Source organism: Cavia porcellus, unplaced genomic scaffold (assembly GCF_034190915.1).
Source record: "Cavia porcellus strain 051 isolate PalLab524CR breed Dunkin Hartley unplaced genomic scaffold, mCavPor4.1 scaffold_1, whole genome shotgun sequence".
Lineage (NCBI taxonomy): Eukaryota > Metazoa > Chordata > Mammalia > Rodentia > Caviidae > Cavia > Cavia porcellus.
In genome coordinates this window covers 107,081,844-107,096,762 of record NW_026947484.1, presented here as the reverse complement: position 1 = coordinate 107,096,762, position 14,919 = coordinate 107,081,844, and the positions used below count along the sequence as shown (strand labels likewise).

Below are 14,919 nucleotides of genomic sequence, written 5' to 3'. Positions count from 1 at the left end.
AAGAAGCTGGGTATGGTGGCACATGCTTTTAATCCCAGCATTCTGGGAGGCTGAAGCAGGAAGATTCCAAGTTTGAACTCAGGCTGGACAAATTTAGCAACTTGGTGAGACTCTGTCTCAAAAAACAAAAAGGGCTGGTAATGTATTTCATAGTGAGGGCCTGGATACAATTCCCAGTTCTAAAAAATGAAGAGGGAGAAGGAAGGAAAGAAGGAAGGGAAGAAAAAAGGAAAGAAGGGAAGAAGAAAAGAAGGAAAAGGAAGGAAAGAAGGAAGGAAAAGAGAGGAAGAAAGGAAGGAAAAGAAAGGAAGGAAGGAAAGGAATACATCATGGGCTCTGCTCTCCATCTCAGCTCTCACTGCTCTGGTTTACTTGATAAGTTAATTAACATCTCTGTGTCTCAGTTTTCTTTCTTTTTTTTTTTTTTTTTTTTTTTTTTTGTCTTTTTCATTTTTTATCGGTACCAGGGATCGAACTCACGACTACCTGCTTGCAGGGCAGGCGCTTATGCCACTGAGCTAAATCCCCAGCCCCTGTGTCTCAGTTTTCTTAAATAGAGTGGAGATGATGGTTCACACCAGTACCAAGTGAATTAATATTCTATATGTAAAATATGTAGTGTGATGCCTGGCACATAGTACAAGTTCAATAAGTATTAACCATCATTGTTTCTGTCAGTGGGAAGAGCGGCAAAAGGAAAAACTTGAATAAAATACTCAGGTTTGCCCCATTGATCACTGATTAACTTACAAACAGAGATTCCTTTACAAATGATATTATCTAGTAGTTTAAAAATGAAATCCATGTAATGTCACTATCATTTTCTATTCTGCCAAGATCACAACCATACTAACACATTTCTAGACGTAGGCAGATTATATAAATTGACCATTCTCTTACAACAAAACACAAATAAATGTAGGATAAAAATGACAAACATCTGGAATATTTAATTTCTTAAGAAAGAGAAATCTTAAGGGTCATCACTCATCACTTGAGGGTTCAACATGTAGGATTCCAGAAAGCGAGATCAGAAGAAATGGAAGATAGGCAATAGTCACAGAAATGTTATTGCAAAATGTCCAAAAATCATGTCAATCATGAATTTTCATATTCAATAACAGAAATGGTCCACATTTAGATACAAAATATTAAAAGTAGAACATATTAAAGATAAAAAGATAATCTTTTCTTTTTTTTTTTTTTTTGAGGGCGGAGACAGTCTCACTGTGTAGCTCAGGCCAGTGTAGTGCATGCTGGTGCTGAATGTGTGCTCCTCCCACCCGGCCCTCATGAGTTCTGGAGCTATGAGCATGTGCTACCACTGCTGCTGGTGGTAAGAAGGTAATCTTAAAAAGAAACAGAAATGACTGTCTACAAATGAAAAAAAAAACATATTTGTTATTGTTGTTTCTTTTGTTTGTTTTTTGTTGGAGACAGCATCTCACTGTGTACTGCACACTGGTCTTAGACTTGAGATCCTTCTGCCCCCATGCATCTAATACCACACCTAGCGTGTAAAAACAATTCTACTTCAAGCAGAATTCTTAATGGAAAATTGAAAGTAATACTCCATGGTCATTTAAGTGCTAAAGTAAATTATCTGGCATTTAAGTGCTAAAGTAAATTATCAACTTAGAATTCTAAACTTAGCTGAACTAAGACATTTTTAGAGAAAAAACCCTGAACTATTAAAAGATGTTCTTTAGCAAGAAAATTAAAGAAAGGACCAGAATGTTTTTTGTTTGTTCGCTGACAGAGTCTTGCTATGCAACTCAGACTGGCTTGAACACACTATGTAACTCAGGCTGACCTCGAACTAACAGTGATCCTCTTGCCTCAGCTTACCAAATACTGGGCTTACAGGTGTGTACCACCATGCCCATCAGGACCAGGATGAAAGAAACAAAGTGGAGGGGAAGGACGCAAATATGTGGGTAAATCTGTTTGTGATAAATGCTGAAATACACAAGTTAAGCCTCTATGGGGTCTGGGGATATTGTTCAGTGATAGAATTCTCGTCTAGACTACACGAGGGCCCAGATTCCACTCTTAGTAACACACACATACACACACCCACCTTCTATTTCTTTATTAATTCAATGAATATTTTTTAAAGACAGGTAAAAAAAAATCTTGGTGACGGGTCATCATCATGATTACTTTGTGGGGGAACAGAGAAGGCAAGTTGAGCTATTTCTGAGGGTGTTGGTAGTAGTTACATAGGTGTATTCCCTATGATATTTTACTGAGATATCTGCTTATCATTTATATACTTTTCTGTATGTAATGGCATGTATGTGGTATCATATTGAAGAAAGAAATCTGGTCTTTGTCCAAATTTAGGAACACTGTTAATATTGGGTTGTGTTGTGGTGAAGTACTGTGTTGCTTATATTGTTCTGTTCTGATCTGCTTTGTTCTGTCCTCTTTTGTCTTAATCTCTTTAAAATTAAAAAAAAAATTTTAGGAACACCCTAAATTTGGACCCTGACCCTTGGAATCTCCTAAGTGAGAGTCCTGGAGAACCCAACAGAACAATCTCCAGAAAGGCCACGCCTTGATCAGAAGCGTAGAAGTTTTAGCCATCCCCTACCTCTGGGGAAGAGAAGCCGGAAATGGATTACTAACTAATAACCAGTGATTTAATCAACTGCACTTACATGACATCGGTGTCAATTTCCTCTGAGGATCAGATGCAAAGGTTTTGGGTTGGTGCATATCCTGGGGCATTAGGAGCATGGTGTGTCTAGAGCAGCCCTGCAAACTCCACATCCCACCCATACCTTTCTCCCTCCCATTTGACTCTTCTTGTGTCCATTATAAAAAGTGGTTGAATGTAAATAAAGTGTTTTCTTAAGTTTTGTGAGCTGTTCTAACAAAGTACTAAGCCTGGAGAAGGGAGATGGGACTCTCCGATTTAGAGCTGGTCAACTGGAAGTATTCGATTGTCTTGGACTTGTGACTGTTGTCTTAAGTGGGGGCAGTCTTCGAGTATTGAGTGTCTTTAATTTGTGAGATCTTTGCTAATGATATAATATCAGAATTAACCTGTATCATTTGACATGAATTTGGTGTCTGGATAAATGAAGGGGTATGAGAAAAGACACCAGATGTTTGATGTCAAGAGGAAAAAACCTCTCAACTTCTGTAAAAGTTATAAAATGAAACTCTACTTAACAGTTTATATGAAAGTCAAGTTCTGATAGATAATAAAGATGTAAGTTTAAATATGAGTTCTAAAAATGAAAGACAAAATGTATGTTTAGTATTTATATAACCTTGATTGCAAAAGAATTTTCCATGCCTAATACCAATGGTGGAAGTCACTAGTAGCTTTGACTATGTAAAAATAAAACAATAATAACAATGCTTTTATACTGAAAACACTGTGATAATATAAAACATAAACATCAAAGAGAGGAAAAAGATAAATACAACATGAATGGAAATAAATGTACATAGGTTTTTTTTTTTTTTTTTTTGTCTTTTTCATTTTTATCGGTACCAGGGATCGAACTCACAACTGCCTGCTTGCAAGGCAGGCGCTTATGCCGCTGAGCTAAATCCCCAGCCCCTTACATAGGTATTTTAAAAAATTATTAGAAAAAATAAAAAGCATACACCAATTATGAAGTGAGCAAAAAATATGAACTGGCAATTCTCTCTCTCTCTCTCTCTCTCTCTCTCACACACACACACACACACACACACACACACACACACATCAAGAGACCAATGAGCTCTGGAACACTGACAGAGAGGGTAACTAGTTTGTCTGAGATCACAAAAGTAGTTAAGAGAGAAAGTTAGAATTTGAACCTAGGGAGTCCTACTCTTGAAATATTTGTTCAGTGAATAAATGGATATATATTTAGCACTATAGGTATTCATATCAGGCTGCGAAGGGCAGGGAGTAAGATGGAATGCACAAGATCCCCTTTTGCTACTTGCTCACCTAAATGTCTATATAGACTTAGAAGTCTGAAGAGAATAACATACAACAGTAGTCTGATCACAAGAACTTTTTGTTCTCTATTTACTTGCTGAATTAAAAAAATTTAGAATAAACACAAAATATTTCCATAATAAAGGAGAAAGCTATGTTAAAAAATTCAGACAATACACAATAACAAAGTATATGAATACTTTTAATACTCCCAGTAATCTATGCATATAGTGTCAGCATGGATCTCTCAGGGTCTCCATCATTAAATTCAAACATCCTATCATGGTTCTAGTCTCTTTTACCTCTAAGATTTCCTGCCAAATAGCTCTTCCAAAAGAGCTGTGACCATCCTATAATTTCACTGCTTAAAAACCTCTAACAACTCTCCATTTTCTACATAAGTAGAAACTCTTCAGGCTGGCATCCAACACCTTCCATAATTACAGTGTTCAATCAACTCTTTTACTTTGTCCTACACATTCCAGACAGTTGACTACTTTGCTATTCTTTGTACACATATGTTGTTTGAGGCTTTCATGACTTGTTCATAACTTGTGCTTGTAACTGGTTCATGTGGCTAAGCTCTTGTCCAGAATATTTTCTCTTTACATATGCTCATTTTCTATCCATGGCTCAGCTGATACACTATCTTCTCCCTGACATATTCGTTCATTTCTTAGTCACTCTAAGAAACCACGGCTTTCCCCTGTCTCTCTAGGCACTTTCTTACTTTTTATGTTCTATCTTTTCTAAAAGACAATGAATTTCTTGAGATAGGATCTTTAGCTTATTCTTTTTTTTATTCTCTTAGCAAATACTTATTAATTAAATAAATGTTATTAACAAAATAGACAAACTCACAGAATTCAATGCCATTATGTTTGGCTACTTTTAAAGTGCCAGGCTGTGGTTATTAGATTTCACCTTCATTGAAAATAGGAGGTATAAACTGTTACCAGTTCAGGATTGTTTCTGCCCTCTAGGTCTCTAACCTAATAAAGTGACCTATGAACTTAATGGACTACAAATCCTCATCTCAAAAATACTAAATTATTCTCTGAACTGACAGCACAAACACCAGACATTTTGGTGTACAGCAGTTTGATCACTATTGACCAGTCTTTCTAACTACAGTAGATGGGAATACAAGCTTACTGTCCAGGAAAGAGGTGCTTTTCTTTACCTTTTTGTGTTGTGTACAGTGGTTCCTCCCAGGACAATCCTCACTCCAGGAGTAGAACGGTTCAGGTTATAAACTGTCAGGGCCTCTTCATATGTGGCTCCTCCAATTACAAACACAATGATATCCTGAGGTCTGCAATAACGAAGAGAGAGAGACTGTCTCAGAATAAAAAAAAAAAGGGGCAAAGATTTGTTATTATTATTATACACAGAGAACTTTAATTTCTGAATCTCTCCCTCTCTTTTGGTTGAGGAAGCAGAATTAAGGCAGAATAGAATGAAAGGCTTAAAAAAGTTTTAATTATCTGAAATTGGCAGGAAACAGCAGGAAATGCTGAATAGTGATTTGCTTTCTGTTTATGAGCGGATGTCTTAGAATTTCTGTGCTGTGGATTTCAGAATAGCACAATAGTGTTTGCTGGAACTAAATGTAGAAATATTCTTTTATATTCACAAGGCTGCAGAGTGCTACTCTGTGACATGGTATCAGTATAGCAGTAATTTATGCTTGTACTACCCACCACCTTTTACATAGAGGTCTGCATCAAATATTTAGTAGAGTACTATCAGAAGGGCTTCAAGGCTTCTGTCCAAGGACCTCAAAGCATTTTACAAAGTTTTGGTATATTTGGATGTCCCCTTTACACAAGAACTGGAAACATTTAGTATTATGCATATAAAAATGAGAACTCTAGATTAATGGTGTCTCTAGGAACCCCACCTCTTCTTAAAATCTTTGTTTCTGAATCCTTTGATAAACTAAGGAAAAGAAACCATGGAAACCTAAAAGAAAACAAAACAAAATGTGGGTGGAATTCTGCTGCTGGACATACTGATGTACTGATTATATTCAGTAGCCATTTGTTGTTTTATGATGTTTTAATCTTTATCAAAACCAAAGTAGAGAATGGTCTCTTTACTGGCACCTTCTGCAGATATTAAGATCATATGTTCTAAGCTGTTAAAGTTTATCTTGTTTTTCTTTTCTCATGCCATCAAAAGAAGATAAATTTAGTTAATCATAGTAGAAAAGTAATTCTGTTAAATCATCAAGTGGACATTTTTAAAAACTACATCAGGTAACAGTGTCCCTTTTGGAGGTTATGGCCCAGAAAACACCTTCAGATGAGGGCTATACATACACAAGTATAAATCATGAGGAAAGGCTTGCAGTTCTTCACTTCCTTTCTCTTTGTCTCTCCATCTTTTTCTAAAATGCCTTGAAGGAAGTAAATGACAACGTATTTGTTCTTGAAGGGCTTCATGGAAACAGAATCAGGTATTATAACTACTTAAATACGTTCAGATAGGGGCTGGGGATTTAGCTCAGCGGCATAAGCGCCTGCCTTGCAAGCAGGCAGTCGTGAGTTCGATCCCCAGTACCAATAAAAAGGAAAAAGACAAAAAAAAAAAAAAAAAGAAAAGAAAAGGAAAAAATGTTCAGGTAGCCTCTCACTTAGAGATCTCCCACTGACAAGGATGAAAATGCTTCCAATTATGAAGACATGGTTGTTTTGCAATTAGGGTTAGGGTAGACAGTCAATTATGATATTTATATGTGGACTCAGGACATAAAAAACATTGTTTGAAACACTAAATTTACTCTTTAAGTCAAAATACACTTTTATTTGTAACTACCTACCTGAAACATATCTAGCATCACAGTGTTTTTTAAGTTACATACTATGATGTGTTCTAAAATATATTAAGTTTCCTTCTCACTTTAGTTGTCTTGCTGCCTCCTAATTGCCATTCCCAGGTCCTCTCTAGAGATAAGCATTGTAACTTGTCTCTTATGTATCTTTCAGAGATATTATCTACTTGTGCATGGGCATGCACATGTATATTTAAATACAATGGAAGTATTTTATAGTAGCCCTCTGGCCCTTGCTCTTATCTAAGATACATTGTACATTTAAAATTTTGAGAGCTATTACCCAGTTGTTTCCCAGATATCACCTACCAGCAATTTAGAAAAATGAGCATTTCTTCACATCTTTATCATCACTACATGTTTCCAAAGCTTTTGGCTTTTTTAAACTGAAAGTTGAAAAACTAGTATCTCATTATACCTTCCTATCATGATGAGTCCAATCAAGGTCTGAGGCTGAAGATACAGATTTATAAATCACTAGCACATCAAGTTTGGGAGGTGGTACAGTATGAGATTTACTCCAACAATGAGGAGACAGAGGAGGAGTGGGAAACCTCAAAGATCAAAGAAGGAACAGACATATTATAGAAAGGAACTGTAAAACCAGAATAGGGTGCTATGGAGGTCAAATATTTGAAGGAACCAAAACTACATACAAAGTTTAAGAACTATACACAGATAAAGTAAGATTACAGCTGAAAAATGCTCACTAGATTTACCATAGATATCACAATGATTATGGTGACAGTAGTTTTGGTGGAAAGGTCTTAAATTATTTTTAAACCAACTTATGAATTGTATACTCTCAATGTCCTGTTTGGGCTCCCATTATTTTTAATATACATTTTACCTAGATAAAAACTACTATACTCTCATCACTTCATCACTCCACATCTTTCTCTTTAGTCTTAACCTTTTTTTTTTTGAGACAGGGTTTCACTATGCAGTTAAGGCTAGCCTTGAACTTGGTTTGTAGCCCAGGCGGGCCTTGAACTCAAGGTGATCTTACTGCTTCAGCCTCCTGAATGCTGCAATTACAGGACTGTGCAACCATACCCAGCCTTTAGCTCTAACCTTTATCCTTAGTTACATATCTGCATATCTGGGTACCAGAGATAACACAAGACAGTTCAGGTTCATCATGCTAAAACTGAACTTTATTATTCAGCTAACTAGGTAGCTGGCTTGTCTCTCTCTCCTCCCTCCCCGTGTCTTTCTTTCCTCCCTTCCTCCCTTTCTTTTTTGATAGCGTCCTGCTATGCAGTTCAGATTACATAACACAGGCTGGTCTTGAACTGTAGCAACAGTTTGCTGAGATTATGGGGAGCACCACCATGCTGGCTTCTATCTTTAATCTGCTTCTCTTCCTATATTACCTATTTTGATCAGTAGCGTTGTATTAGTTTTCTATTGTTCCTGAAAACAAATAATCACAAACTTAAGGGATTTAACAATACAAGTTTATCTGACAGTTCTGGAGGTCAGAAGTCTGTCATGGTGTCTCTGTGCTAAAATCAAGATGTTCGCAGGACTCTGACCCTTTTGGAAGCTTAGGAAAGCCCCTACTTCATTGCCTTTTCAGGCTACTAAAGGCTTCTCTGTGTTCCTCAACTTGTGATTACATTCCTCCATCTTTAAAGCCAGTGACATCTCATGTCTCCTAACCCAGTTTTATCCCATCTTTCTCTGATAACAGTTGGAGAAGGATCCCTGAGTTTACAGACTCATAGTTAGTTTGGGTCTATTTAGATAGTCACCCTATGTCAGCTACATATACTCAGATACACTGCAAGATCTCTTTGACAGGTAAGGTGACATAGTCACAGGTTCTAGGACTTAGGGTACAGTGGCACAGGTGGATGATTATGATTAGATGGGATCATTAGGGTGGCACACTTCTGACAGTTATGTAAGAAAAGAGGGATATTAGAGAATATAGACATTTTCTCGGAAAAAATTTTTTTACAATACTGTATATATAGAATACTTTTTATGGTGTGGGTCCTGAGGTCCATAATTTTATCTTGAAGAATACTGAAGAACTACACAGATTATTCCATTAAAAATAAAAGAGGTAGTTTCTCCCCTGCAGGGGGACAGGGATTAGCCTGGTGACTAATGAGAAGAATCAGATAATAACATCTTCACTGCAAACTCCTGATCTGATAAGTCAGTTTAAAAAGCTACTGGACAAACAATCAAGGATCATCTTAGAAAATGATGTTGCTTTTCAGGAGCTGTCCTCTGACCATCACCTGCTTCAACAGTACATCTCTGTCTATTACAGAAAACAAAAGCAAGAACTGGAAGAAAATAATCTCAGGAAGACTTTTAGCATAGCTGCAGAATGTTGTCCTTTAGTCTGATAATTTCAGGGTGCCAGGGTATTTTTGTATCACTGGAGAGGGAAAAAGAATGTTTATCTGTGGGTGTAAATTATATAAATCTAAGGGCAGAACCTAGATACAGGCATAGGCTCTTAAAAAGTGGCTCAATTATATACCCAACAAAGATGACTGTGCCACATTTGATTATGAAAACATTAATACATATTTTCCCGAGCCTCCTAATCTGACTCAAGTGGCTTAAGAAAAAAAAAAAAACTATGAAAAACGTTTTATATATCTCTACACATTTCTTTTCCATTCCTTTCCTTGGTGAACTTTAAAAGTAGATGTTCTGAGAAGGCCAAAAATAAAATATACAGCAAATCTTTTTTATATAATGGCCAACGCTAAGTAGAATACTCAAGTTCAATTCTTTGAGTGCATCTTCCTGTTCTGTGTAATTCACCATAGCAACCAAAAGCATTAATTAATGTGGACAGAAAACATTAGAAAACAGCAGCCAGTTCATGCTGCATTCAGCTATACAAGGCCATCTTGAAAACTCAATAGATTTTTATCTTAATTGTTGAAAAAATTTTTAAAATTCATGTATGATATTTCTGGAAACCATTATTTCTATATGTAAGGCAGGAAAGCAAAATTTCAAAAGGCTACATTTAATTGACTTTGAGCACCATTACACTTATGTTGAAAATTCAAAAGTTTTATTATACTTACAGATGGTAAAGTTCTTATGAATATTTACTGCAGGAGGGAGAAAAAGAGACTGCTGCTTTATAGTAATAAAAGTAAACTGTAACAAGATTCTACTAAATGTGAAATGTGAAAAGTACTTCCTTTTTAATTGCTCAATTCTAGAATGCATGATCACATAGATACATTTTTTTTCACCAAATGAAAAAGTTGCTTTTCCCCCTTTAAATCAGAGATAAAGAGCAATTTTTGAGTGAGAAAAAAATTAGCTTGGTAACAGTATATGTAGGAATTCCATGTGCAGGATAAAGATAAATCTAACTTATGGATATTGCCAAGTAGGTTAGCCATCAAATTTCTACAATTGTTTTGGTTTTGCAAAGTTGTGTTCTTACTTAATTTTTTGTACCTTCTAATATTAGAACAATAAAACAAAGTGTTCCATCATGAGACTTAAATAATCAAAGATGGCTAAAATTAATGACTCCGTGATGTGATGAAACAAGATCAATGAAGTGGCTACGTCAGATAGTGGGTAAGCAGACAGTAGATGCACAATTAAAATATTGCACAGAGTTACTAACAACCTGAAAAAAACTGAAGTTTTTTTTTTAGCATCAATTAAATAAATTATGTGTTTTAAATTTTCCAACCTTAAGTCTTGGCATAACAATTGCTATAAATACTCACATAGTTTAACAAATTGCTATTGAATACTTACTATTTGTAAATACCATTTACAGGAATGCTATTGATTTTTGAATGTCAACTTTGTATCCAGCTACATTACTGAATATTTGTAAATACTGTGTGAAAGTGAAAACTCCAAAGATTAACAAAATATAATTCTGACTTCATTTTATAATACCCAATAAAGTAGCTAAAAGGAAGGATACATATATATATATATAGGCACACACACACACACACACACATGATTAACTATAGTCTCAGTTTCTTTTTTTTTTTGTCTTTTTTGTTTTTATCGGTACCAGGTTTTATCGGTGCGGTCACGACCGCACACTTGCAAGGAAGGCACTTATGCGGCTGAGCTAAATCCCCAGCCCCACTATAGTCTCAGTTGACTATTAAAATTTTGTTATTCTTTCAAAAAGTTACCATACAATACACATGTGCTTATATACATAAACATAGTATACATTATGTATGTATGTATGTATAGGCAAGCACATACATATCCATGTTTATGCTTAAGTCATGTTTTTTTACACAAAAGAGATATGGATAGCATTTTTCCTTTTCTTTCCAATATATCTTAGTAAGTTTTGTATATATCTTATGAAGAGTTGTTTTTAAAAACAGAATGCCTAATGCTGTACTATAATTTAGGTAACTAGTCTTCTACTGGTAGATATTTGTTTCCAGATTTTGCTATTACAAATAAGGTTTCAGTGAGCATCTCTGTTTATATATCTTTGTGTCCTTGTGCAAATATACCTATATGGCAAATGTTCAGAAGTAGAATTGTTATGTATGAATCTTTTTCAAGTCCTTTGCAGTCTTGCTTCTGTTAAGCAGGGCAGGAGGCAGTATAGACATCTTCTGTACCCCTCAATGTAGTTTTATATTCATTTCTTTGTCTTCTGTCTTCAAAATTTCCATTTTTTGGGAGTTTATAATGTAGTTGCACTGTTTTCTCCTGACTTCCTTTTATGGTTATTCTTATTCCCTGAACACTTTAGCTCTGGCTTACTCTCTTCCCTTTTATTCCTTCTCTTTTCAAGACTTTACTGACTTTTAACAGCAATGTCGATTATCCATCTAACAGTGCCTCTACATTTACACTTATCTCCCTTTCTCCCCAACAACCTACATCATGATTACAACCTAAACATTTTATTTCAAGTATCTGGGCCACCTACGAGACTTTGTGCAAAAGATCTCTTTCTCCACTAACTACTCTGAACTTCTTAGGCACCTCACTAATATTATACTATAATAATTCTTTAACCTTCTCACTAATATTATACTATAATAATTCTTTAACCTTGGGCTAGGGATTTAGCTCAGTGGCTTAAGTGATTACCTGGTAAGCATAACGTCATGAGTTCGATCCCTGGTACAAAAAAAAAAAATCTTTAACCTCATCAAACTTCCAGTCTACCCACTAATACTTTCTTTCTATCATTTTCCAAAATCCTGGTTGGATCTAACTATGTGCCTTCTTTACTGTTAACCTGATATAGCTAATAGTTGCTAGAGAAAACCACGCAACTAGGCTTGCTGGTTGTAGTTAGATTATAAGTCTAAGCCTAGTCTGGGCAACTTAGCAACTAAGAGAAACTGTCTCAAAATTAAAAATAATAAAAGAGGTGAGGATGTAGCTCACTGCAAAAGTCATGGGTTCAATTTCCAGTACTGATAAAAATATTAATGACTACTAATGGGTACTCAACCTTGCTTAGAAGTTCTACTTGTACTTACATAGTAAATTTGATTCTTAGTCTATAAGATGATGATTTCACAATATTTCTCTTTTTATGTCTTAATGGAGCTAATAACTTGGCATCAAATTTTATTGAAAAAATTAGGGAGGATAGCCTCATGCTCTCACTTCCAAAACCAAAATCTTACTATATCTAGGAATATATATAAATATTCTGCTTTCTTCTCCTGTTACAATGAAAGCAGTATTGCTGCTTCCATTGAAGGCAATCCCTCTGAATTCTTGGATCACTTCTACACCTCTTCCTCTTTTCCTTTATCCTCCTTCTTTATGGGACAGTTCTCATCAGGTTACTCACAGTCTTTTCTAGATACCATCCCATTTCTCTGCCCTGATGTAAACTTCTTTAAAAGTATTACGGTATATACACATCTCCATTTTATTTTATATTTCATAAATCTTTCTGATGTGGCTTCCAATCTCACTGAAACTGGTGAATAAGATCATCAGAGACCTTGACATTGCCAGAGTTGGGATTCTTACTTCGTTTTCCCCACTGCTTGCAAGACTGGACCCCTTTACCACCATCTTATCTTGATGACCCCAGGCTGTCTTTCCTGGTTCTCCTAGAATCTGGTTTCTTCTCAGTTTTCAAAACTGGCTCCCATTTTCTACTCATTGTTTGGTCCTGAACAATATTCTTTGCTCTTTCAATGCTATCTCCTTAAGTGGTTTTATGTAGTCTGATGGCTTTAAATATCACTAACACTTTGTCAACTCCCGGTTTAGTATGTGATATTTCTATTTGGTTATTTAATAGGAATCTCCAAATCTCTTAACAAAAGTCTATTTCTTTTTAAAACCTCAAGAGTTATTCTTCACTTCTCTCTTACTTTTGTTCTAGTAATCTGTCCATTAATAAATCCATTGATTCTGCCTTTTTTTCAGTCTATTCAAACCACTTTCATTTCTTGTCTGGACTATTACAGCAACCTCCTACAGTAGTCTCCCTGCTTTTATATTTGCCTTCAATAATCAATTCTCCCCACAAGGTGAGCTTTAAAACGTAACTTAGCTCATATCCCTCATATTGTTATAGCTCTTTGAAGGCTTTCTATGATATTCAAAAGTAAAAAACAACCAAAAACTTTTCACGAGGGGCTTCCTATGTCATACACCCCTGCTTACCTTTTTGATCTGTTTTCTCATTCCTTGCTCTATACTCCACCAGAAAGGGTTCTTTCTGGCCTGCAGACATGCCAAGTTCTTTCTTTCTTCAAGGCTTGTACTTTGCCTGGGGAACTTTCAGAACTAATCATTATGTTTCTGGCTTTCTTGTAATTCAAAACTGATTTTAAATATCACCTCCTTAGAGAGGTTCTCTCTAAATAAAATTGGCCTTCTATATCTACAGCTACCTTGCAGATTACTGTTTCCTTAATAGCTCTCAAGATGTTTGTTTACTTGCTTGCTCGTCTCCTTCATGTGAGTTCCTTGAGGGTAGACACCTTGTCTTTCCTGCTACATCTATACCACAACCCCTGGCAGTACAACAGTTCTTGACATATCAAAGACATTCATTAAACATCTGTTCTATGAAAGAATTAAGCAACCAAATTATTAATTATATATGTATTTAGGTTGTAGTAACAAACAGATGCCAACAACTGATAATTTTGCATTTTAGGGGAACAGTATTATTTTGAGCTTTGTTTGGGAGTGAATCACACAATGAGAAAGGCTTGCTGTCATGCACTAATTATACATGATAAATTCTTCTAGTCTGTGGAATTTGGGGGTGGGGTGGTATTAGGGATTGAACCCAGTACTACCACTAAGCTGTATCCCAGTCCTTAATTTTTTTTTTTTTTAACTTTGACATAGGGTTTTGTTAAATTGCCCACACAAGTCTTTTACCTATAAACTCTCTTAGCCTCCCAAGCAGTAGGGATTATAGGTATATGCCACTGCATCTGGCTTATTGTTTCAGTTCAGCATTAAGTAGCTAATTTCTTGTTTAGTCATTTATTCTTATATGGAATTCATAACCAAATTAACATTTTTTTCTTTTATCAAATTAAATAAAGTCTAAGTCTAGAGTTGTTTTTCATAAAGCTTTTCAGATGGGTGAATTATTTGGGCTGGCTTTCATTCTTCCTACTTTTTTTTTTTTTTTTTTTCCTATTGAGACAGGATCTTGCTATTTAGTACATGGCCTTGAAGTCACTATGTAGCACAGGCTGACCTTCACCTGAGATCCTTCTGCCTAAGCCTTCTGAGTGCTGTGATTATAGGCCTGTGCCATCTTCCCTAGCTGACATTTCTGAATCTTTTTTTTTTGGTCTTTTTCGTTTTTATCAGTACCAGGGATCGAACTCACAACTGCCTGCTTGCAAGGCAGGCGCTTATGCCACTGAGCTAAATCCCCAGCCCCAACATTTCTGAATCTTGATGCTAATGTCCTTAAACATTTTATCAAAGTGAATGTACTCTAACATCACATTTAGCCTTTAAGCCTTATTTTTTTTCTCTCTTTTTATTGGTACTGGGGTCGAACTCGCGACTGCTTGCTTACAAGGCAGGTGCTTATGCCGCTGAGCGAAATCCTCAGCCCCACAACCTTATATTTTTAAAAGATGATTTTTTAACTGCATATATATTTAAGTGTGTAAGATAGATAACCATA

The 14,919-nt window shown here is 35.7% G+C and overlaps 1 protein-coding gene and 1 long non-coding RNA gene across 3 annotated transcripts in view; one reads left to right on the top strand and one right to left on the bottom strand.

Annotated features, from left to right (window-relative positions):
- Vps45 (vacuolar protein sorting 45 homolog) overlaps window positions 1-14,919 on the bottom strand; it is a 66,009-nt gene that overhangs the window by 23,395 nt on the left and 27,695 nt on the right. For both annotated transcript variants that reach the window (XR_010048589.1, XM_063252522.1), the window contains exon 14: window positions 5,133-5,264. Coding sequence is in view for 1 of the 2 variants with exons in the window: in XM_063252522.1 (XP_063108592.1) it covers window positions 5,133-5,264 (132 nt within the window). In the remaining variant the exon portion in view is untranslated. The remainder of the gene's footprint in view (window positions 1-5,132; window positions 5,265-14,919) is intronic.
- LOC134476834 (uncharacterized) lies at window positions 1,200-2,860 on the top strand. The gene is made up of 2 exons (XR_010048594.1): window positions 1,200-1,344; window positions 2,471-2,860. It is a non-coding gene; the product is annotated as an uncharacterized LOC134476834 (long non-coding RNA).